This window comes from Battus philenor, unplaced genomic scaffold, assembly GCF_028537555.1.
Source record: "Battus philenor isolate CCGP_79_NKW_IND1 unplaced genomic scaffold, ilBatPhil1.0.hap1 SCAF_16, whole genome shotgun sequence".
In the NCBI taxonomy this organism is placed as follows: Eukaryota; Metazoa; Arthropoda; class Insecta; order Lepidoptera; family Papilionidae; genus Battus; species Battus philenor.
Genome location: NW_027181678.1, coordinates 12,431,006 through 12,457,771, shown reverse-complemented (window position 1 = coordinate 12,457,771; position 26,766 = coordinate 12,431,006). Strand labels below are relative to the sequence as shown.

The 26,766-nt window shown below is 37.7% G+C and overlaps 1 protein-coding gene across 2 annotated transcripts in view; it reads right to left on the bottom strand.

The window, feature by feature from the left end:
• SPoCk (secretory pathway calcium atpase) overlaps positions 1 to 26,766 on the bottom strand; it is a 62,291-nt gene that overhangs the window by 8,289 nt on the left and 27,236 nt on the right. For both annotated transcript variants that reach the window (XM_068762683.1, XM_068762682.1), the window contains exons 4-12: positions 11,939 to 12,095; positions 9,432 to 9,690; positions 7,380 to 7,617; positions 6,207 to 6,338; positions 4,926 to 5,092; positions 3,245 to 3,390; positions 2,674 to 2,876; positions 1,296 to 1,475; positions 245 to 342 (exon numbers count right to left, since the gene is read on the bottom strand). In XM_068762683.1, the coding sequence (XP_068618784.1) occupies positions 245 to 342; positions 1,296 to 1,475; positions 2,674 to 2,876; positions 3,245 to 3,390; positions 4,926 to 5,092; positions 6,207 to 6,338; positions 7,380 to 7,617; positions 9,432 to 9,690; positions 11,939 to 12,095 (1,580 nt within the window). The remainder of the gene's footprint in view (positions 1 to 244; positions 343 to 1,295; positions 1,476 to 2,673; positions 2,877 to 3,244; positions 3,391 to 4,925; positions 5,093 to 6,206; positions 6,339 to 7,379; positions 7,618 to 9,431; positions 9,691 to 11,938; positions 12,096 to 26,766) is intronic.

The following is a 26,766-nucleotide window of genomic DNA, read 5'->3' as shown; positions in this document are numbered from 1 at the left end:
TTTAGTTAAATTATCATCCTCACTTCAGCCGAAGGACGTCAACTGCCTGACTTGATCTCACTCATAGTTTTCCAATAAGACCGATAGGAGGCGGCATAATATGGACGTGCTATGTTAAATTATACTTCCTTGCCTTCTAGTGGCGACCGTGAGCCAAAGACATCACCAAGGTCGCTGGAAGTCACTGGATGCTAGCATCACGAGACCGGTCGTCATGGTGATGATGATTAAAATTTTAACTCACAGTATCTATAACACGGTCCAGTTCCTCATCCGACATGGAGTCGAGCTGGTCTCCTGACAGAGATTGGGAGTGCAGCACATCCAGGCCTACCATCTGAGCTGTAATAATAAAAAAATGATACGTTAATACAAGACTTTCTTAATGGTCAACTACATTAAGGTTTCCACAGGTTCAGGGGTAGTACAAGAGGTGGGGTTTAGTATAAATTTCTTTTATAGGTAGTCAGGTTCGAGGTTCGTCGACTAGGTGGACCGAAGATATTTACACGACGACATTATTACTTGCGGCAACATCGCTTCTCTTTTGGAACAGGAGGAGAGCCGCCACACTTTCTTGCGGTTCTGTTGCAGGGTGGTGGGTGACGTAATTAGACATAACAAAACCGTGTAACAGGTAGTGTGGCGGAAGATGGGAGGCGATGGGTAAATGTAATGTAATGTGAATGCCGTAAGTCGAATGCATGTTGAAGTAAAGGATGAGACAGTGAGAAAGAAGAAAGGTGTATATCTCTGTCCCGAAAACAAGATGGACGAAAGAGGATTTAAAAAAAAACAGATAGTCAAGTACACGGGCGATCGTTGGATGCCCGCACCCAAGCCAGACCGCATCCAGAAAGACTGGAAAGTGTCACCATCACCTCCCTAATGGGAAATTAAGTACTACGCCACAAACTCCTTAAATTCTGTGAAATATTTAAAAAGCAGGTAATAAATAAGGGTGAAAATATATTAAAAAGGGAAATGAAAACATCAAAGAGAAATAAACATCATCGTATATATTTATATACCATAATCGCCACGATTGACAGGCAATTTGCGATTGCAGTTTTGTATAATGGTACGCAGAGGACGCTAATGTCCATCCTCTGGAAACTTATTTGTGAGAAGTGGCAACACTATATAATTAATGCACAAAGTGCAAACAAGAACTACGGTTGTAATTCCAATTCTCGAAGTCTAATAGCTCTAGAGATATCATGGTAAGGCCATATGTGATAGAGAGAGAAAGAGAGAGATAGAGTAGAGAGAGATCCAACTTCGATCTAACTAACCGACAGCAAGTGCAGTAGACCTCGCGTCGCCAGTGACCATCTTGACGTCGACACCGGCGCGTCGCAAAGTGGCCACTGCGTCTCGTACAGTGGGCCGAGGAGGGTCACAAACACCGCACACGCCCGTATAGGTCAAAGACTCCATACTAGGTCCACGACACAACGCGATGATACGAAGACCTGGAAACATATATTCAATGATTTTTTTTTCAATTTCCAATTTATCTGTGAGAAAATTCAGAGCTTATAAAGTATTGAAAGATTATATAGGAGATAAAAATGCCTTGTATTAGTGTCATTCCCATGTTCAAATAACAGGCTAATTTTATCAATACTCGATGTAACGAGTTTCCTTGCGATAAAATCTAAAATAATTTTTCATCAAATGCATATTTAAGTATTTATTATATCAGTGTACTTAGTAAAGCCTATTTGAAATAATTAATATTTGTATTGTCGTTTCAATTGTGGATACCGAAGCATTATTACTATAAATACGAACTAATTCTCAGGCGCGAATGGACACACATGCATTACAAACGTAAACAATAAATAAACAGTATAAATATTGTGTAATATTCAATAGTTAAGCTGTAAGTCTGTGTTAAAAGTTAATAATTTCATTATAAATATTTTTTACATAAAATCAAAAGTAATGTCTTAGTTATAGAAAAGTGGAGTCTCCTTATACATGTAAAAACATATATACTTAACATCTACTTAAAAAGATGCCAGCAATCAGTTATTATAAGCAAATTATAAAAGAATAAATACATTATACTGTTATTATATATTTGTAAACATTTAATAATTACTATAGTTGGAGGACCCCCCCCCCAGTTGCTGCCCACCCCCCAGTTTACCCCCTAGTTTTACCCCCCCTAGTTGTAGGACCCCCCTAGTTGTAGGACCCCCTAGTTGTAGGACTCCCTCCTAGTTGTAAGCCCCCCTTAATTGTAAGGCCCCCCAGTTGTAGGAACCCACTAGTTGTTGGACCCCCTCTAAGTGACTCGTCGACGTAATGAGACATGTGGGCGGCATACCCATTCAGCGACTACCGACTCGTGGTCGCTACTTAAGAACCTTTCAGGCCCAACGATTGCACGTGCGATATACTCTGCCCTCTGTCACTTCAGACGAGAAATTCTTCGAGCTACGTCAGTAACCTTGGTTCTTCGGCGGACCATGAGCTTTAGAAGACAAACCGTACGCAACCACATCTCAGATCCCTAAATCATCACCAGCGACGCACACAGGTCAAAGACCTTTTTTTCAGCTATTGTGACGTCATAGCGACATCATCTTTATAAAAAAAATATTAAAAAAGTAAATAACTTTTTCCAGTGAGTTATTGATAATGTGTTTTAGATTGTCTCACCCATTCTCCCGATATTATAAGCCTCGGATAGGAAGTCGTTCTGCTTGTCTCTGGTCATCGGCGCGTAGTTCCCGGAGCTGTCGATGTAGTGAGTGCATAGAGGCAACACTTTCTCTATGGCACCTTTTACGAAGACCTCCTCCTTCAGCTTACCGTCCGCGAACTTCGGCGCACATTTCACCACCATCATTTTCGTCTCTGAACTGAAATTTTAAATATATTTTTAATATCCACCCAAGCAAAAAATATACAGTCCGTTTAGTTACGTAAAAAAGTTAATATATATATGTTATACTATTTATTTTATACTATAGTGTTTGATTTAGTAATGTGCTTGCTAATTATTACTATGTACATGAATAAGCGTTACGCTGGTTTCGTAGAGCACTGCCTTCCTTATTGATGCTGAGAAAAATGAAAGACAGGTATAATCAACCTGGTATGTATTATATTTATACAAACACTACAATTTTAACCTAAAAAATGTCAGAGTAAATCAACGATGGCGTCCAAAATCAAATTGGCATTCCAGAAAAAAAAAATTCGAGATGTATAAAGGTTTATTGCTCACCTAAATGGTATCTCATGGAGGCGAGTATAGAGGTCTCTGACTTCGTACATTCCGTTCTTCATAGCGCACGCGAGTAGAGCGCCCTCTGTGGGCTGCCCGTATAGCGTCTCGTCGCGAATCTCAGCATTGTTGCACACCACGCCCACCTGTGGTTTATGATCATCTTCAGTTATTCATTTGGTAAACGTAGGCTTACCATACGTCCCGGTTTGACCGGGATAGTCCCGGTTTGAGATCCCAGTCTCGGCGTCCAGGCCGGTCTGCATTAGCGTCCCGGTCAAACTTGAACAGCACCGACACCCCAACAATCGTTCCCCTGTGCCACCCGCGCCAAAATTCTAATGAAGCTAATTACTCCGAGAAATGGGTCCAGCTATTCACCCATTTTCACAAGCAGCATATTGAGGTGCCAAATTTAAAAAAAATTGTGGAGTTTGCTATGCGTCTACCCGGTACTTCAGCGCCAGTGGAAAGAATTTTTTCACAGATAAAAAAATGTGGTCTGACGATCGGGGGAGGATGGAAGAATGCGTTGTGGAAGCCTTGCTTACGTGCAAACTCAACTTGAACATGTCATGCAGTGAATTTTATGACAAAATTAAGCACGACGAAACGATTCTGAAGAAAGTGCACTCTAGTGAAAAATATAAAGCAAGCGTGGGTGAATAATAAAACCGGGTAAATTTTTAGTGTTGTTTGTATTAATTGTACTTTGTCTCTTTTTCTTTTTATTAAAAAATATATTTATTTTATTAAAAAATATATTAATTAATAATAATTTTGATTGCATTTCAAATATGTAAAACACAAATTAAGCGAAAAGCAAAATAAAATTGAGCCTCTTTCTCTTCTGCGTCCCGGTTTGGCTCTTCGTAATTATGGTAAGCCTAGATAAACGCCTCCCTCAAATATCGCTATGATATTCGGTCTTGCGATGCCCAGATTTCCCGCTATCTTGGTTACGTCATTAGTCCACTTAGTTGCGGAGGGCTTTACCCACGCCGCGTATACTGGCTCAAAGTCGCAACTCAAAGAACCTTACTTCAGAAATACGTTGGTGGTCTTTCTTTTTTTATACATACGTAAAATCTGTACGCCACTAGACAAAATACACCTATCCCCCGATTTACACGGTAGATACGTTCCTGAGAAAAACGTGTAAATTCAAAATAAAAATTTTCAAATCAAAACCGTGTAAATCGAAAAGTATAAAAGCATAATTTTGCTATTCAACAGTTGTGATTTTTTTCAATATTTTAGGTGTACAAAGAAATAAAAATTGCATTGACAAGTTAAAATATTTAATATATTACGGAAACACTGTTTTTTATATTAAATCTTTCTAAAACTGTGAAACTTTCACTCAAATACAATTTTCCGTAAATAAAACTTTAATTTTATGCGAAGAAATACAGACACAGTGTGCGTGTGCAGCAAGTCAGCACGTAAGCTCGGGATTCCCCGTGAAATGTGTACACAGCGCACGTGTTCAATCACAGTAGCATTTAGTAGAGTGCGATAAAAAACAAAAAAAAACTTATTTGGAAAACCATAAAATAAGTACCGTGTAAATCGGGGGACAGGTGTATATTTGAACTATTTATACTCTTTTGTTATCACCATATTTGACACGTGTTTCACTAAATAAATGATTTGTATAATAAATGAATAAAAGTGTTACCTCAAGCATGCTATGCACGCCCATGCGTGCAACGTCAAGATCGCGGCCCTTGTACGCGCGCAGCTGTACGTCACCGCGGGCGTTGTACCCGGCGCCGGACACCTCAGCGATGTGTCCCCCGGACGTCGACAGCGTGGTCACCGTCATTTCGTTCTTAGTTAAAGTACCTGCGGAAATTTAATTAACCCTTTCGTTACTAGCGCCGGAGTTAGACGGCATCCAACTTGTAATGTGGGCTTATGTATAGATCCCTGTTTTAAGATTTATTACAGCCAAATAAATTACTGAGAATTATCCTAACTTCTATTTTAAATTAATATACCGGTAAAATCTTTAAACATGTAACACAAATGAGAAAATTCGCGGCGCACATGCCCGGTTCAGTAGCGTCAATGCGGCGGATCGGACTGGCCGTAAGGAAAGGGTTAATAACTTCGTGAATTTATTAGTGACTATTAATAAAGTAAGAAAATTTGACAGTGAAACAATTGTTTATTCTTTCGAACAGGCTTCCCCATGCGCTTTCGAAAAGAGAAAACATTGATACAACTTACACTTAAATATGTACTTATACACAAATTCCTTCCAGATTCTGAACTTTGATTCTATCGTCGATAGTTACCCTTTTAAGAAGTTAAGATATTTCAATGCCGAATACAGGTCGCGGAATATTAATTCCTTTATTATTACAGATATACATCAAATTATTGAAATCGTCCAATGAGACTTGGTTACCGCGTTTTATTGGAAAGATTCACCAGTAAATAATTATTCTCAGGTAATAATATAAAGATAATAAAAATGGCTATTATTTCTACTAGTAAGTTGCAGTCGCATCTTTAACGTACGCCTCTCTGAAATTCTCCATCCATCACGCTCCTGTGCCTAACGTATCCATCAGCTAAAGGTTTTAGTTCCACCTTTTACTTGGTCATCCTTTACATATTGCTTGCCACCCGTTCAATTAGGCGTTTTGCCCATCCGTAGTGGTTCTCCCTACAGATGTATCCTCCCCAATGTCACTTTAGTAGTGTCAGGAGATAATATATTAAATATTATTTCCTTAGAATTATAACATTAGAAGATTCCTGATAAGAATGAAGAAGAAATCAAAATTATTAGGTCTACCGGCTCATGGTCCTCCTTCGAGAGTCTTTTGCATCGTGGGTTGCCGAAAGACGCTGGTGGCGGGCAAGACATCTTGCCAGCTTATGTGGAAGACCTATGCCTTCGTCTACCGGTTGACATGACGATGAAGAATGAAAAAGAAGAATATCTTACCAGTTTTATCACTGCAGATCACATTGACGCATCCCAAAGTCTCAACGGTTGGCAGCTTCTTTACAATGGCGTTACGTTTTGCCATTCGCATGACGCCCAGCGCCAACGTCACCGTCACCACGATAGGCAGACCTATAATATTTAATGGAATCAGGCGTTACCTTGCGGAAGTCCATCCTAAGTAAGAAAAGGACCAATATTTAGCCACTTCCGCACATGCAGTGGTAGCCGTGCAACAAAGTGCACCGCCCGCCAGCCCGCTGATAAATGCGTATGCGGCAAACAATGCGAATTACACAACTGCCACCGTCAAATCACTCAACACGTGTTTCACCCCTCCACGGGGCATCTTCAGGAGTTATGTTACACCGATTAGTGCCAAACACAGAGTGAGCTCTATAATAAACACAATATGTGCATCCATAGGTCGCTGGTTCAGATCCAGCTCGAAGAACCATGCAGACGATGGTAGGCTGCTCTTTAATGTCCAATAAGATAGAAACTCAATTTTATGCGATTTATAATTAATTATTTTTATAGAACATATTACACGCATACCGAGTGGTATTAAAAAGAATAAAAAAGTAAATCAGTACTACGTCTATGAAGCTTACCGACTAGCGCCATCTAGTAAGTTTTCAGAGAAAATATGATAGTTCAGTTCTATATATTTACCATTCGTCACTAAAAATTTTTATCCCAATGAAATAGGACGTATTTAACGACTTTTATTTAACTAATTTTAATATAATCTTGTGACATTACGCGTATTACAATACATTTCGTTTTGCAAAACCATAAACAATTGTCAACAAAAGAGTTACAGATTTTGTCAATGCCGAAAAATCTGCGCTAACCTTATTAACGTCGTAATTTTTCTTTACATTCTTATAGAATTAAAAACATCTTGTATTTCATCTATTAATTTCTCTACACAAGACAACAATTTTCTTCTCCCGCGTATGTGATGTTCTTGTTACCATTATTTAAAAAGAAATTAGAGGATACACGGGGCCGAGTAAGACAGTGGAGTACATCCAGGCAGGTACAAGGCTGCCTTTAGTAACGACAACAAAACAACCATTACTCGACATCCGATACATCTGGTAGCTTAAACAATAGCATACCTCCCATAGCATAAATTTGTTGCAAAATAATCGATGTAAAATATACCTTCAGGTATAGCGGCGACGGCCAAACTGACTCCGATTGTAAACATGTCCTGTATCGCCTTGCCCTGGAGCCAGCCCGCCACCATAATGAAGCCGATGATACAGAAGGAGTAGAGAGACAGCTGCGCTCCGAGGGTATCCATAGATTTCTGAAGTGGAGTCTTTGGTGCCTCCTCCGCTTGCATCATGCGGAAGATGTCGCCGAACTCCGAACGTTCTCCGGTGCTAACCACGATGCCCTGAACATAAATATTGTCAACTATGATCCCTCTGCTAGGACCCAACTTTCTCGAGCATCCTTCTTCAGTTACCGCAGAAGAGTGATCAAGAACGTAATCGTGAGGAATAAAATATAAAATCGAAAATAAAAATAGAGACAAGTAAGAAATTTTAAAAAGAAAGAAATCATAGAAGAGCAATAAAAGTAACACAATAAGGTAATAAAATAAACTGTGATAAATATACATCTGCAATACAAATAAATAAAGTAAGTTCTAATAAAATAAGAATAGACTGTGATACATTGTTACGGATAGACCTAAAGTATAAGAATTAAAGAGACAAAGGAAAGCGATACACAGAAACAAATTTAGAATGAATGATTATGTTAGATGAAGTTATGTGTTAGAAGAGTGAATGAACGATTATGTGAATACGGGAAGAAAAGAGCGAAAATAAAAGACACTTGAAAAATTTATTAAAAATGTCGCTAGGGGTGTACTAGAGGCCCCCAAAGACGGTGGCCTTAAAAAAACTTTCTCTTAACACTAATCATACCAACACTTACTAAATATTTATACCATAGCTGGTCAAATGACTCGATTTTATGTATCCTGCTTGAATATATGAAATATGGTAAGTAGGAAGAAAATTAAAATTAAATTTATTATAATTAAAGAAAATAGTATATTAAACATTTCCAAAGAAAAAAAAAATTAATATTTTAGATTCATTGCACGTCGCATTATTTTGGTTTTCAAATGCAAAAGTTCAAAATGGGTCATTTGACACATAATGATATATTTAGTGTTAAATAAAGACTACCACTTTTTTACCATCATTGACGACACATTACAATGTAAGTTTTGTAAACGAATATTTTCTTTTCCGTTAAATAAGTTTAAGTTATTTTCTGATGACCATCATCTCCCGCCTCAGACATCTGATCGTTTAAACATTAAGCCTGTAATTATCATCAAAAGACGGTGGATAGAGGCCGTTTAGATTATCTCAGTGATGGAAGCCTATGTCCTGCAGTGAACGTATTACTTCAGAAAACATGATGATGATCCAACGTGATTATCTTTTTATATTAACATGAAAAGCTCGTTTTGAATTTATTTCTAAAATTTTCACAAAGGAACGTTCACAGTGACTACTTGTGTATGTGTAAAGAATACCAGATTAAGCTCCTCCTACTAGAGGTTCGTGTTTTCAAAACGCGACCGGGTCTAATAGGAGCCCACAATAAACTGAGACGGTTTTTTGCGGTCACCGATATCCTAAAGCAGCGTTTTCATCTCAAGAGTTCAATTTAATTGTTAAGGAGGGCAATACCAAAGTTTTTCGCTTCAATAAAAAAAAATATGTATGTTACATGGAGGAGGGGAGGGGTAAGAGTTATATAAAGGCTTAGATGGGGCATGGAACATAAAGGTTGTAAAATACTAGTATAAAATCTGTAAACCTATAATCTAGATCGGTACCACCATGACACTGTAATTACAATTGCAATGCATTACTTGCACTTAGAAAGCTCCGCGCGTAGAACCTCTTCAAGTCATTACAAAGGTGGTGCTTACGTAATATGACACTATCACCGCGTAGTCTTCCGGTGATGATATTGCTCTTGGTTAAAACATATTTGTATATGTTTTAACCAAGAGCAATTTATTAAATAATTTAGCAATTAAATAAAATTTGTATTTTAACTAATAGTGGATTCTCATATTGTTGACATCGATAGCCAACTTTGATCAGCTTAACTGGAGTGTCCGACCCTCGACACACTAGTTGACGAATAAGTTTTTGTCACACCAAAGAGATTTAATACCTTAGCATTTCCGCAACGGACAAGGGTTCCCATGAAGGCGATGTTATCCTTATTAACCCTTCCTCCGGCAGCTTTGTTCGGGAGGACGCTCTTCCCAGCCGGTTCGGTTTCCCCGGTGAATGAGGATTCGTCGATCGCCAGGTCCGTGGAATCGAAGAGTCGAAGGTCCGCTGGTACCCTGTCTCCTACGTTCAAATGCACCACGTCGCCTGGTACAAGATTCCGGGCCAGAAAGTGCTCGATGCTGCCTTCTCTCAGACTGTAACAAACGGTATGTTTTCATCACCATGACAACCTATAGACGCCTATTGTAAGGTGTAGACCTCGTCCAAAGATCACCACGATGACTGGTCTAGCGACTTCCCGCGATCTTCATTGTGTCGTCGGTCTACCTAGTGGTGGGCACCACCCACGACTACCAACTGGTATAGTAGAAACCTCACCAAATCTGAGATTTTGGTTTTAACAATACACAATACATATTTAAAACTAATAAAAGAAAACGTCGATAATTGAGTTACAACAATTTATATAATGAATATAGTGTCTCCTCTTGTAGTGGCTCAACGTAGAAAGAAATAAATTTTTAGTGAAGTCAGGCGTTACCTTGTGGAAGTCCATCCTAAGTAAGAAAAGAACCAATATTTAGCCACTTCCGCACATGCAGTGGCAGTCGTGTAACAAAGTGCACCGCCCGCCAGCCCGTTGATAAATGCGTATGCGGCAAACAATGGGTAGTATTTCAGTTATCGAATCCGCTAATTAATCGTATGTCTCAGTTCTCTACCGCTGGGCAATAAACGCCCACTGAAGGGCCTTGGCTTCTCACAAAGATCTCTAAAAGGCGATTCACCATAATCGCCACGCAGGCGAGCGTGCTATTTCAGAATGTTATTATGGTACGCAGAGGACGCTGCTGCCCATCCTCTGGAAACATGCTTGTAAGCAGTAGCAATCCTATATAATTAATAGACAAATTGTAAGTTATACAATATTTTATCACCGAATCGAACCCACGACATAGGATCGCAAGTATCAGTCCTCTACCACTGGGCTACCACTCGATTATAGTATCCTATCCTTTATAAAAAATCAATGGTTACAGAATTAAAAAAATTACTAACAAAGTTTTAAAGCTTAAATCTATTTACAAACACCTTGAATAGTGATTCAGAGATGGATAGTAAATAATAATTAATTTTAATATTCAGTAATCCTAATTTTGTAAACCATTTTTTAACTATATTATCATTACGTAATTTTATATATCTAAAACTATTTTTTTTTATCAAGTGTACTATACAATCATCCTGTATGTTAAATCAATTAATATATAACTCTACCCATGTAATAATTCAGTTTATAAATAAAAAAAAACCGCAATCCGTTGTCACCCTTTTAAAAATAGAAGCCGAATTAAAAACTGCCACACACCGTTGTAGTCAATTAAAAGTTTCCAAAACAAGTATACGTACCCCGGATGAAGTTCGTACCGGATATATTCCACCTACCCTCTCTCGTACCAGAGCTCGTTAGATCAATGTACTTCCGTAACTACGTCATTATAATTTTAAATTCGTTTCTGCAAGTCTAGATAATTTTGGTATTTATTTTTTGCTTATACCCTTAAATAACATAAACGAATTATCAAGTGACTTAAAATAAATGTTTCAGGCTGTACTCTGAAACATTCGACTCTTAGGTACTAAGTATATTTGTTCGTGAGACAGCCTTTTAGACACTATGTGTCAACTCAAGTGCTTCGCATGACGCGCACTGCCTTTTAAGGGTGTAATTTAATAAAATCTATTCTTAGTAATGCCTAAAACAATATTCTAGCCATGTTTTATACCTAAAAAGATATAGTTTAAAGATATGTATTTTAAAAAAAATTCCTGCAGCAAGAACGCGTTCTGGATCTCTCTTTTTTTTTATCAATGGCTAAGACAAATATCGGTAAACGTGCACCCTTATACAGAATGTGTGACCTCCACAATTCATATATTAGTGATATTGATATATTCTCATGCTCTCTCGTATCTTTTAAAAGACAATATCGTTCGAAATGATTGAGTACACACAATACACTTTAAACCATAATATGAATATATGATATAGATATATAAACAAACAATATAAGTATATAAACCATAATCTCTGGTCGCTGTTTAGTAATGTTTTTACTTGTTCAGTTATTGTTTGACTATAAATCATTAAATGTTCACAGTGAGATAGTTATAAGGTAACAATTGTAACTAATTTTTTATGTCTAAGCTTCTAAGTTTGTACTTTCTTACTGCCTTTTGTTACTGTTTATCTCCAGTAAAGTAAATAAATGCTATGTATGTCTGTATATACTTTCTTTCGTCAAAGGATCTCCTCATTCCTAATTGTGGCTCGTTGAGGAACTAAGATAGCATATAAAGCCAGAAGTAAGAGACCACGTTTCTGAACTGGTAGTTGTCACTGGAAGAACGAACATATATATATATTAAATAAAATAATACCAGTTGCATGTCGGCGGCACGAGCTTATTAAGCTCCTCCAGCGACTTCTCGGAACGGTACTCCTGAACGAAGGCGACGGTCACTACGATGATGATTGCCACGGTGATGGAGATCGCGTCGTCGAACTGCCTCATGCACACGCTCACCACAGCGGAACCTGCAGACATGTCACAGACGTAAACAACCAGATGCCAAACAACTAAGTAACAACACTAACACACACTAACAACTAACAAATATGTATTTATTAAAACCCCATGTTTTATTATAAATCATCACCATAATTTCAGCCATGCGAGGACCACAGTTGGACATAGACATTCCCCATAGATTCTCAATAGAACCGGCAGGATCGTAAGGCGCCACTGATTAAATTTGAATAATATAAATAGCCGACACTGACGTAGCTCGAAGAATCGCTTGTCTGAAGTGGCAGTGGGGCCGAAAGCTTCTCGAGTGGCCACCGTTCATAAGGCGCTACTAATTAAATTTGAATAATATAAATAACCGACACTGACGTAGCTCGAAGAATCGTTTGTCTGAAGTGGCAGTGGGGCCGAAAGCTTCTCGAGTGGCCACCGTTCATAAGGCGCTACTAATTAAATTTGAATAATATAAATAACCGACACTGACGTAGCTCGAAGAATCGTTTGTCTGAAGTGGCAGTGGGGCCGAAAGCTTCTCGAGTGGCCACCGTTCATAAGGCGCTACTAATTAAATTTGAATAATATAAATAACCGACACTGACGTAGCTCGAAGAATCGTTTGTCTGAAGTGGCAGTGGGGCCGAAAGCTTCTCGAGTGGCCACCGTTCATAAGGCGCTACTAATTAAATTTGAATAATATAAATAGCCGACACTGACGTAGCTCGAAGAATCGTTTGTCTGAAGTGGCAGTGGGGCCGAAAGCTTCTCGAGTGGCCACCGTTCATAAGGCGCTACTAATTAAATTTGAATAATATAAATAGCCGACACTGACGTAGCTCGAAGAATCGTTTGTCTGAAGTGGCAGTGGGGCCGAAAGCTTCTCGAGTGGCCACCGTTCATAAGGCGCTACTAATTAAATTTGAATAATATAAATAACCGACACTGACGTAGCTCGAAGAATCGTTTGTCTGAAGTGGCAGTGGGGCCGAAAGCTTCTCGAGTGGCCACCGTTCATAAGGCGCTACTAATTAAATTTGAATAATATAAATAGCCGACACTGACGTAGCTCGAAGAATCGTTTGTCTGAAGTGGCAGTGGGGCCGAAAGCTTCTCGAGTGGCCACCGTTCATAAGGCGCTACTAATTAAATTTGAATAATATAAATAACCGACACTGACGTAGCTCGAAGAATCGTTTGTCTGAAGTGGCAGTGGGGCCGAAAGCTTCTCGAGTGGCCACCGTTCATAAGGCGCTACTAATTAAATTTGAATAATATAAATAGCCGACACTGACGTAGCTCGAAGAATCGTTTGTCTGAAGTGGCAGTGGGGCCAAAAGCTTCTCGAGTGGCCACCATTAGCCGGTAGACGCGGCGTGGGTAGACCCACCTACTAGATGGACCGACGACATAATTATGATCGCGGGATATCGCTGGACGGTTTTTTTTATTAATTCTAATTTGTATCGCTATTGTTTTTTTTTTAATTTTATTTTTCGCTTAACCTTTTAAGTGCCTTGAGGACCGCCGGCTACCTCGCGATACCCAACAATAGGTGCCGTGAGGGCCGCCGGCTACCTCACAATTTTTCATCTGTACATCTAAGGAATATTATTTTTTTCCGACCCTCCGGTAATTATTAGCTTCATTAGGCACCTACCAACTGGATCACGGGATTGTATACGATTTGCAGCATGTTTTAAAAGCGGTTAACGTGGGTGCCAATAAGACCGCGGGCGGCCTCACTTTTTATATAAAATTTACATTAGAATATGTATATAGAAACCTTTCTTTGTATTGAATTCACAATTTATTCATATTTCAAAGCTGGCTTTGAAAACCTATCGTGTTTTCTGTGTTACAAAAACGTGACCCGTCGGCGACCTCATGGCACACCGAGTACTCTGTTGCCTTTAAGTGCCATAAAGGTCGCCGGCGGTCTCAGTACATAATGATATACATAATGTGTTATATACATTCATAGAATGTAAAGATCCCAAATTTTCACATAAGGAAAGCCTACACTTGATATTTCCATTTGGCACCTGGGGAAGTCGTGGCCAAAACAGCTTGGCAGTTAGAAGGTTAAACTAAACGCACACACTTGGGAGAGGGTTGCCGCTATTTGACACGGATCTTTCTTCTCCCAGCTGCGAGGCACGACAGCGTTTTATAATTTTTTACAATTTTTCTTACACAATTTTCTCTTATGGGTAAATACAGCTAAAATTTATATATATTAACAATACAATTTGGAATACTCAATTAAATATTAGTTGCGACATTATTTTATTTCCAGTCGCTGCCCAAGCGCTACAGACCGTTAATAACAGAAAACTACTTTGTATTATTTTATAAACAACTATCTGATCCCGCAAACGTTGTTTTGCAAAAAAAAATATGGTTTTAATTAACAAAAAAAATAAGGGTAGATCGTAGAGGGGTGAAAATTTAGGGTTGTATGTATTTTTGTATGTTGTATCATAAAAAAATAAAAACAAAAAATTTCGTCAAAAAAATAAAAAAAAATTTTAAGGGTGAACAATCCTTATCACTTTGGGGTATGAAAAATAGATAGTAGCCGATTCTCAGACCTACTAAATACGCATATAAAATTTGGTAAAAATCGGTCAAGCCGTTTCAGAGGAGTTCAAGTTCGAACACCGTGACACGAGAATTTTATATATTAGAAGATATAAATTTAAAACATTCTGCAAAACCAAGTATTAATGGTGCGTTAAAAGACAGGGATGTTCAACACGCGGCCCGTTATGCATGTTTATGCGGCACGCCAAGCATTTGTAAAATTTAATTTATTTTATTGACTTTCTCTCATCAATATATTTTTATACAATTAATTATTAATAACCACCTATCTAAACTGAATAATGCACTATAAGAAAGCTTCGTACGTATTATTTTTATACATGCTTGTATTGAAAAAACAGTGCCAAATTTCTTATTGAAATTTTCGGATATGTTTTTTATCGTTATCTTTATTATTTGTTATTTTAATGTTTGTTAATATATAAAGTTTTTCAAATTATAAATAAGTTTTATATTATGTGTTGCCCACCAAAAGATTTTAAAATTTAAATTAGCCATTATTACACCCTGGTATTAAGGATATTAAATACTTTGTAAGAAAAGGACCAATATTTAGCCACTTCCGCACATGTAGTAGTAGTCGTGCAACAAAGTGCATCGCCCGCCAGCCCGCTGATAAATGCGCATGCGGCAAATAATACGAATTACACAACTGCCACCGTTAAATCACTCAACACGTGTTTCAACCCTCCACGGGGCATCTTCAGGAGTTATGTTACACCGATTAGTGCCAAACACAGAGTCTCTGTGTGAGATCGACAAACACAGAGTCACAGTGACTCTTTGTTTGGCGATATTAAATACTTCTTGGAAAGGAATTTCACTGGATACTGTATTAGAGAGATTTAAGATAGTAAACACAAATAAATCACCCGACTCAGTTTTTCTCTTCTCAGATTAGTATGACTTAAAAACCCTTGTAACTTTCCATTTAAGTTGAATACTAACATTATAGGGGAGCATAGTTTAATTCTAGTCTACCAAATGAGACTCTTCCGGCATTTTTGGTTGACGTACAAAACTTATTATAATAATTGATCCAAGTTAAAAATAGCACTATTAAAAATCATGTGCAGGTTTTTGTTACGGCTAGTTGCTCTAACAAATTGCAATTGTAAGGTCACTCGGTACGTTCTGGCATAGCATCCATACATACACTCGTCGATGGTTTATTTAAATAATTTTTAATACGAATATAAATTTCAAGGACAAGTTTTTTATTACAGATAATAATATTGTCGTTTAAGCCCATAGACGCCCACTGCAGGGCATACGCCGTCCCCAAAGATATCTACGGAGATATACCATAATCGTCATGCTTGGAAATTTTTTTTCTCTGATTACCACCTATCGTTATCTATGACAGGGATTTGAGTTAGGAAAATATTTTTTTTAGCATTTTCTTCTTTATTTTTTCCTTTCTTCACAATATCTTTAACTTTTATTTAGATTCTCTTCATTAATCGCCTTCTATCTATCGCCACAAAATTGAAACTAAAAAATTTGTTAAAAAAAATTCTCGATTTTTCAAACGAAGCTTTTTTTTCTCTTATGTTAATAATGTCTATTCTGTTTAAATTACTTTGTCGTTGCAGTTCATAGACGCCTGCTACAAGGTACCTGTGCCTTCCTCCCAAAAATATCAATGGGAAAAAATACCATAACCGTCTCGCTTGGCAGGTTTTTTTCTTGTTGTTCCCCCATCATAATCTATGAGAGACTTGGCTTGGAAAAAAATTTTTCAGCATTTTCTTCTGCATTTTTCTTCCTTCCCTCACAATAAGTTTCACTCTATTACCCTTAGTTACATTCTGTTCATTCATAGCCTTCTATCTATCGCCACATAGATGAAACCACAAAATTTGATTAAAAAATATCTCGAATTTTCATTCAAATTTATACAAACTTTTCTGAAAATCTATTCTGTTTCAATTATCTTGTCGTCGCAGCACATAGATAAGGCACAGGGGTCCCCCAAAGATATCCATGGGAGGATATGAAGACCATCACCACACTTGGCAGTCGGGTTGGCGATCGCAGTGTGTTATTACAGTACGCACAAGACGTTATTGGGCCTCTGGAAACTTATTAGTGAGCAGATGCAATCCTATATAAATAACCTGTCAACTGCATATGGCCATGTCTATACGAAATGAAGTAAGCTACATTATATCGAATTGCTATATAATTACAGTTTAAAATCGCTTGCTTACACAACAGACCACATGATCATAAACAATAATATTTCATTCATCGTTTTAAAAAAAAACCTTTCCGACACTGACAGACGTCATCTTTCACCGTTCCGTGTCAAACGAAAGGTGTGAGTGAATGAATGAATAAATGAATGACCTTAGATCGCAAGTCTCAGTCCTCTACCGCTATTACAGTTCAATTATTTCTTTATATTACCATTATCGCAATATAAATTTAACATTTAGATATCTTTTTATCTCATTTGTAGCTTGAAACTGTTTTTTTTTTACTTGAAAGTAATTGATCACGTGCGACATACAAGCGCGAAGTGAGGATGTAAAAATAACTATTCATACTCTGTTAGTAAACTAAAATAATTTATATTTAACACTGTAAACACTGTTAATTAATTATGAATAACACGCTATTGAATCAGATGTCTTTACATACAATACACGGTACACGACGTCTCCTGTTATGTAATCGCATTGTCACCCTGGGAACTAAGTTTTGTGTCCGACATGAAGTCAACTAAATGGTGTCTTTACTGATCATTTCGTGCGTGAGAATATAATTATTTATAACGCTATACAGGGTGATTGGTTACGGCTGTAAACGGTGGAAAATATAGCTCGCTTGCTGTCAATAAATGTATGATACACTCTCTATATAAATCTATAGTTTTAAACATATTAACAATGTTAAAACTTATTATTGTTAATTATTTCTCCCTGCACACTTTCTGTTTCATCTCAGAGTTATCTATGGGGGGATATACCATAATTGCCACATTTGGCAGGCGGATTCGCGATCGCAGTAGTTTTTTTTTTAATTGTAATTTGTATCGCTAGTGTGTTTTTTTACAATATTTATCTTTCGCTTTAACTAAACGCAGACAGTTGGGAGATGGTTGCCGCTATTTGATACGGATCTTTCTTCTCCCAGCTGCGAGGCACGACAGCGTTTCAAAATTTTTTTTTACAATTTTTTGTTTGTTTCGTTTTGCGTTTTTTTTTTTCGAAGTTGCGTCGCTGCTTAACCCTTTTAGTGCCGGGCGAAAAAGAGATGCCTATGCGAAAATAACCGGTCGGATTTCGGAGTTTTACTAGAGTTTGCGAAAATGCTAATAAAAACCAAACTACAAACAATATTTACATGATTCAAAAAGCAATGTATTAAGGATAAAATAGAGTACAAAACAATGATACTAGTTTTATTTTACTCATTAAAAATTATATAAATAACAAAGTTATAGTTATATATAAAAATAATAAAAGTTAAGTTCTCTCTTACAAAACGTATTTGCATATACAAAAAGTGTTCTTTTCATCATAATTTTATATGGAACAATTATTATGAAGTGTATACTTTGCAATTACAATGTATTTTGTAACAATAGAAACAATATCACATAACAAAAAATAAAGATAACTCGAAGGTACATGGTGAGGGCGGATTATCTCTTAGGAGATATGTTATTGTTATACCTAATATAACATTGCTGAAAGCATAACATTGCTTCAAGTAGTTGTTTATGTAAAACGCTCTCGACAAGGTCGGATAAGGGCCCAACGCCACAGCGATTGACGCCGCAGCTCGGATGTCGCCTGAGCGGCCACCAACAGTGTTTATGTTACAATCCGATACCTCCAAGCGATAAGAAAAAGGCCTTGTCTACAAAGAGTTCTAACGAAAAACTATTTTTTAATTCTCTCATGACGAAATTAGATCATTTATAACGTATTACAAATTTATTTTGAGATAGAGTTCTCCCGCAATGCGAATAGTAAAGCGCTATGAGGCGCGGGCCGATATATCGGCTCTGGCACTTCTCGCGAGTGTAGCAGGAGCCGATATATCGGCTCCCGGCACTCAAAGTGTTAATTAGTACTAATTTTCACTGTGCGTCGTTAGATTTTCGAGATTGCGTTGTTTTGGGTTCGAGTCTTTCATTTTTTTTTCTAAAAGATGGCACCACTTTTGTTTCTAATTGTGCCATGCCATCAAAACTCGGGGATTCCCTTTCTAACTAAAAATCAACACAATTTGAATACAGTTTTATTTTCACTTTATTAGCTAGTTTTAGAGTTCAGTTTCAATTGCGTAGTGTGTTGTGCTTTTTTTAAAAGAGAATTATAAATTTTTACGTGTTGTTTCTGGTTACAAAAAAGGTAAATATTATTCCAATTTATTTATTGGCGGAGTTACATTATTTTTGTTTTTTTTTTAATGTTTACTTTGTTCAATTTTCTTTTTAAAAAGTAGTATTTTCGTGACCCGGGAACCTATCTTCGATCTTTACATGGTTTGCTAAATAAAATCTTAATTCACTTTGAGGCGTTTCAATTTGCCTCGTGTTTTATTGGAACCTAACCACGACGCAAAGTGAGGTATTGGTGTATTATAGTGCCCAGAGGACGCTGTTGTCCATGCCCTTGAAACTTGTTTATGAGTTGGACAATTAATAATTAACGCAGTGTGAATTATATGAGATTATATTCCTGGAATCGAACCCATGATCTACGATCGCAAATCTCAGTGCTGCTCAATCAGCCTGTCACATACCAAAAGGAATTTTTTATATATTTCAGATTTATCACTTTATACAGATTGTTTGAAAGGTGTAAAAACTTTAAAAGGTTTTCATAAGCAAATTACCTATACATTCACTCCATCAGACATTTTACTGTCTATCTGTCTATTGACATTTTACTTTCCAACCACCCTGTAAATGTATGTCTAAGTCGTTTTGATCATAAATAATAACGAGCGCTGTTGAGAGGATTCATTACTCATTCAATTATCGATAAACAGCAGAAGCCTTAGGTGTTGTAAAACACTTTTTGTATGTACGTACAGTCAGTCGCAAATATGGCCGACAAGCGCCAACGCTTTTTACGACGTCTCTGATTAAACGAACTACGACTATATAATGTGTTTTACATTATATAGTCATAGTTACTCTAGGTTTCCGTTCGAATGTCTCTACAAGTTTCACGTCTGATCGTGGTAGGTAGACGTCTTTAACTTGAATCAGTCGTGGTCAACTACGGCGAAGGAATGAGGAACGTACATGGTTGGTCCAAGACGTAGGGCTGGTTTGTCCCATGAACCCATTTGGAGCGGCCTCCGTTAGATGATTAAGTACATATAACATTAATGTTGTACTCTATTTGGTTCGTTTGTCATTGTGGATACATAAGTATGTGTATTCGCTTTTTAACACATGCATATGAATATATATATAAAAATATGCTAAAATTAACCGATTAAACCGAATTTGGAGCTACTTTTATTTTAGAAAAATTCTTGAATGAAAAAAAAACTACATGAACTATAATATTCTTAAGTAAGAAAAGGACCAATATTTAGCCACTCCCGCACATGCAGAGGTAGTCGTGCAACAAAGTGCACCGCCCGCCAGCCCGCTGATAAATGCGTATGCGGCAAACAATGCGAATTACGCAACCCCCACCGTTAATTCACTCAACACGTATTTCACCCCTCCACGGGGCATTTTCAGGAGTTATGTTACATCCATTAGTGCTTTTGACTCTGTGTTTAGCATACGCATTAATTAGCGGGCTGGGGGGCGGTGCACTTTGTTGCACGACTACCACTGCATGTGCGGGAGTGGCTAAATATTGGTCCTTTTCTTACTTAGGATAGACTTCCGCAAGGTAACGCCTGACTCCATTAAATATAATATTCTTGTTAAATTCCACGCGGACGAAGTCAAGAGTGCAACTAGTATAGATTTTTATGGATAAACAACCCCTAGACCCCCCCTGCGGGTGAAATTACGTAAAATTAATTCATAGTTGACCACTACTACACACAAGGAATATTCTAAAATTAAAATACCATTATTTCTCTTCTTTTTAAAGAGCTAGTGAACTTTTTAACATAGCAAGACCTTCCGCAGTGAGGAGCTGTATTTTAAAATACAATGTACGTTTTACATCATCTTCCTCTTCCTGCTTCATCTATTCATAATTTCATTATTATCATATCAGTCGATAGACACGCTGCATGGCATAAGCCATAGATATTTATGGGAGGATTTATCATAATCGCCACGCTAGGTCGACGGGTTGGCGATCACAATATAGTATTATGGTACGCAGAGGACGCTGCTACCAAACCTATAGAAACTTGTTTGTGAGCAGTGGCAATCCTATATAACTAATATACAAAGTTTGAATTATATAACATCGCATATCTCAGTCCTCTACCGTTAAGCTATCACTGCTCTGCAACATACTCTCTCCTTCAAAATTTACTGTGGAAAACAGCCAGGAAAACGAAAAGGGCCAAAAAAATTTTTATACAATAAAACAAAAAGTTAAAAAATCTGCTACAAAAAGTCATTTTCAACAATGTCCAAGAACGTGACTTTGCAAAACAGTACGGCTAGTTATTGCAAGGTCAGTACATTTAGCACGCATAAATACCCAAAGACAAAAAAAATGCACTTAACAATCATATACTGTGACATGGTAGTTCGCAAACCATCAAGAAGTATATATATATATATATATATATGTGTGTGTGTGTGTGTGTATATATATATACATTTATATATACTAGCTGATTCCGCAAACGTTGTTTTGCAAAAAAAAATTAAAGTTTTTAATTAACAAATGTAAGATAAGGGTTGATCGTAGAGAGGTGAAAATTTAGGTTTGTATGTATTTTTGTATGCTGTATCATAATAAAATAAAAACCAAAAAATTGTTTAAAAAAATTAAAAATAAAATTTAGGGGTGGACCACCCTTATCACTTAGGGGTATGGAAAATAGATAGTAGCCGATTCTCAGAAATACTGAATACGAATGTAAAATTTAGTAAAAATCGGTCAAGCCGTTTCGGAGGAGTTCAAGTTCGAACACCGTGACACGAGAATTTTATATATTAGATATATGCTATGTTCACTACAATCTGGGCCAATCCAAAGTCACAGATACACGAAGAACTCTCTTTGAGCTATAAAGGAGAATCCTGTGTGTGTGAATCTATCGAACCGTGTCTAGCCTGAAGAAATAAGCTAACAATTGCGAAAAAACATATAATCTATCTCGATATATGAACGTTCAATTGAGTATATTTACATATGTACAAGGTGCGTATGTTTTCTATAAATAATAATACAATATTTACAATACATTGTATTATTTATTGAAACCTTGTACAGGACGATAAGGACGGGCAGCAGATGGTATGTGAAACATTGTGCTGTGTAACGTGCACTGTTTTACGAATTTTCGTATTTTCAGCTTTTACGCATTTTACATCATACCACCACGGTATTTATGCGATGTGTTTCAACTTATTTTGTTATTTTGGTATAAACTACAATACAGTAAGCATTCTAGAACACATTTTTTAAACGGTTTTATTTAGTTCGACCCGTACGGAATTTATTTGTTTATTTATTTGAGTCAAAATTAGAAATTGAAATTTAAACACCTTCCCATTGTCAGATTGATCTGAAATTTGGTACACACATTTAATTTAGATGACAATACAATATAATAAAATCAATAACATTATAAATTTAAGATGGCCGCCGATACGAAATGGCGGATTACATATTACAGCGCCGTTATTTCCATAAATCACTTGAAGGTCAAGACCCAGCTAGGGTCTGGAAATTTCTAAAGACTTTAGGAATAGGTAAATCAAAACAGAATTCTTTTCCGAGAAATATTGACTTAAACTCTCTTAATAATCATTTCTCTGCTTCATCCATACTTGGTGACGCATCCAAAGAAAATACTCTTAGGCATTTGTCTAACCGTAGCCCTCCCAGCTGTTCGTTCTTTACTTTCAAACGGTTTGCTGCATGTGATATTGAGAGTAGCATTATGTCAATTTCTTCAAATGCAGTGGGAAGTGACTGTGTTGGTCGCAAAATTATCCTCCCCATCCTCGACATAATCTTACCAATTATTTGCCATGTCCTTAACTTCTCTATCACTAGTGGGACCTTCCCAATAGTTTGGAAAAATGCACAAATCACTCCCATTCCTAAAAAGTCTAACCCGTCTACCCTGTCGGATTTTCGACCTATATCAATCCTGCCATTTCTATCCAAGGTCTTAGAACGTTTAATCCATACTCAGCTCTGTAAATTCCTGTCTAAAAATAATCTTCTTAATCCCATTCAATCCGGCTTTCGAGCAGGTCACAGCACTACCACTACTCTAGTTAATATTACAGATGACATCAGACAAGGTATGGAGCAGGGTAAGTTAACAGTTCTTGCTCTCCTCGATTTCAGTAATGCCTTCAATACCGTCGATTTTGATATTCTGCTCGGCATATTGAGTTCTCTTAATATATCTCCAATGGCAATCACGTGGTTTCGCAGTTACTTGTGTGGACGCCGACAGCGAGTTTGCGTTAATGACAATTTTTCCTCTTATTGCGCTACAACTGTCGGTGTCCCTCAGGGCGGCGTTCTATCTCCTCTTCTATTTGCTCTATTTATTAATACAATTTCCCAACAATTATGTTCTGCCTGCCATCTTTATGCAGATGATCTTCAAATTTATTCCCAAGCACCATTGGATAAGATTGCGGAAGCTATTGCCTGCATAAACTGTGATATGGACAGCATCTGCAAGTGGAGCAAAGCCTATGGATTAGCCGTCAATCCATCTAAAACGCAAGCCATTGTGATCGGCAGCAGTAGAATGCTATCCAAACTAAACTGGGCGTTATTGCCATCCGTAGCTTGTAACGGCACTGTGATTCCTTTCAGTGAGACAGTTAAAAACCTTGGCATTCATTTCGATAAACTGCTTTCATGGGGTCCACAGATTCGGGAAATGAGCCGTAAACTATTTGCATCGGCAAGGTCTTTGCGACGTCTTTGCTACTTTTTACCTACCACTACTAAAATTTCTCTTGCACAGTCACTCCTTCTCCCCATCCTTGATTACGCAGATGTCAGCTATCTAGACCTCACTGAAAACCAACTAAATAAACTTGAGCGCCTTCATAACTTTTGTATTCGCTTCATATTTGGCCTCCGAAAATATGATCATGTTTCGGAATTTCGCGCTAAGCTCAATTGGTTACCAATAAGGCTTCGCCGGAATGCTCACATACTTTATTTACTCTATAATATTCTTTTCAATCCACTCACTCCCTCTTATCTCAAATCAAGGTTTCAATTTCTTCGTGATACACATGAGAGGTCTTTGAGATCATCAGATAATCTGGAATTAAAAATACCGGCGCATTCTTCCTCGTTTATGGCCAAATCTTTCACCGCGCAGGCTGTTCGATTGTGGAATGATTTACCGCTGACAATAAGACGTGCCAAGTCACTAACTATTTTTAAGAAAATGGTTAAAAATTATTTTCTAGATCTATGATTATTTATACCTTCATTCAGTACTTTTTCTTCCTCTGTTTCTTTATTTTATCCGAGGCAAGTGCGATCCAAATCAGTTTGATGTTCTTATTTATTATTGTATTATATTTATAATATGTATTAAACCTTTTTTTTATTATAAGTATATATGTTACATACGTATGTATGTATGTTTAAGTATGTACGTCTATGTATGTTCATGTATATTTATCTTCATTTGTTTGTGAATATGTATTTTTTTTCTTTTTGTACACGCGAACTACCCTTTACAAGTACTATTATCTTTTCCTTACTGTGGTTGTCTGTAAGAGATTGCCTTGTGTGATAAGACCGCCCATTGTACTTTTCTGTAAATTATTGTATCTGTATATTATGTATCATATCGTGTACAATAAAGAATATTAAATAAATAAATAAATAAATATTTTTCCTTAACCCTCTCAATATGGGTATCAAATGAAAGGGCTACACAAGTAAAACACAATGATTATGACAAAATTTAAAATTCAAGATGGACGCCGTTCGGACGCCGTTCGGCATTGCGGACTAGGTACATATTTTTCCACAACCACCACAATATGGGTATCAAAAAACCGTTTAAGTTTTTTAAATGTATTTATTTGAACAGATATGTACATAACTTTTTACAGTACGTTACAAAACGTGATCTAAATCGTACTGCGTATTAGCCATATGGTTAAAAACGCAAAGTTGCACATGGCACGGCGAAGCTACCAAGTGCGGCACAGTAGAGCATTCTCTTCGCTAAGCCACAGATCTGTGCTACATGAATCCCTTCTAGAAAAAAAAATATCCTTGTATACCACATATGTATTATAGTTGTATACTACGTATATAAGGCAGGCACTGCGCATGCGCCAGCGACGACGTAAAGTTTCTACGCCGTTACGATTATGTCAACAAGTTTCCACGGTGATACATAAAACTTTATAAGCCATTTCCACATACGACGAATTAACCGTCGATTTTATACCGAATTGTGTGTGTGTGTGTGTAACAAGCCTTATACTAATGACACAAATTCATAGAGCTGCTCGCAGTTTATTTGCGGCGTACCAGGTCGATGTCTCTCTGGTATGTGACTTGTAACCGGTTCGATAAAGGCTTTTTTCTTGAGCAGTTACGGTACGCAGCTTCCATGCTATGTGTAGTCTATACCCACAATAACGTACAACCTTATTTAATTAAGAGTTTGTATGTTTTTATAGAGTAGTACATAATCCAGCGAGAACTTATAGCGGGCAGGCGACATATTACGCAGAATAGATGTCCGCTGTGGGAGTGCTTCTAGCTACTCCCCCCCTGAACCTCAGCAAAAGCCAAGAGACGTCCTAAAGACGTACTCCTCCCGCCCATCTTAGGGTTTCCACAGAACACGCACCACACCTGCGGAAGACACTTACAACACTGCAAATGCTAACCACACAGCAACAACTTGACATGAGACATCGCGTCATTTACAATAGAACAACACTATGGTAAAAAAAACTGAAACAATATGGTGAATAGTGACTATGAACACTACAACACCCATTCTCAGGGAACAGCCGCCCGCTCCTTAACCACGAACAGCGTGGGCGAACCGAGGTTGGATCCGGATCCATCCTTGGCTCGTCTCTGGTCCACGCTGTCGTCCAAAGCCGCATACACACAACAGCACTATACAGCTCTATTCACGTAGAGCGGTTTTCCGGATGATGTGGGTGTTCTTAGGGCATGGATGCTTTGGCAAGTACCTGTGTCGCATAGGCACCGATATGCCAGCATTATGGTAGCGAAGAGGATCAGCGCACGCTTAAGCAGTGTACAGCTTGGGAACAGCTGCGCCTTGAACTCACCGATACTGTGGGGAATGACCTATCGATACCAGGATTTGTTAAAACGATGACACAGAAGCAGTCATGGAGTGCTGGTATAACCTTCTGCGACAAAAGTGATTTCGCAGAAGGAGGCTGCGGAGAGAGGGAGAGAGAGAGAGAGAACACCTGTGCTCCCCATCTGCAGTCGGAGAACTGGACGTCGAAGGGTGTTATACCGCCTTAGCATGGCCTTGGCGACGAAGTTGTGGTGATCCGCCTCAAGTAAGGAATCTAGGCACTGGTCACCGCCGTTGAAACTGCGGTAGTTTGCGAAAGCGTAAAAAAAAGATTTATTACGTGCGAACGTCATCGTGCAACTGAAATTCGTCTGTTCAGCTTCTGTTTTATTTTTAAGTTCACGGACCCTTCCGCTCCGTGAACTCAGTTCCGATGAAGCTGTAAAAGGCCCCGGGCTAACAACATCAACTTCAACATAAACCAAGCAAGAATAAGCCGTGGAAGAAACTCCAGAAACCTCACATATGCAAGTACAGACTACGGGATTCCCCGTGCTTCGCGTAGATCTCGTATCTCATGAATATAAAAATACAATATTAACATAAAAATCTAATATTTATACGGGTGCGTGTGGACACATACTAATTTCGCACACTAGT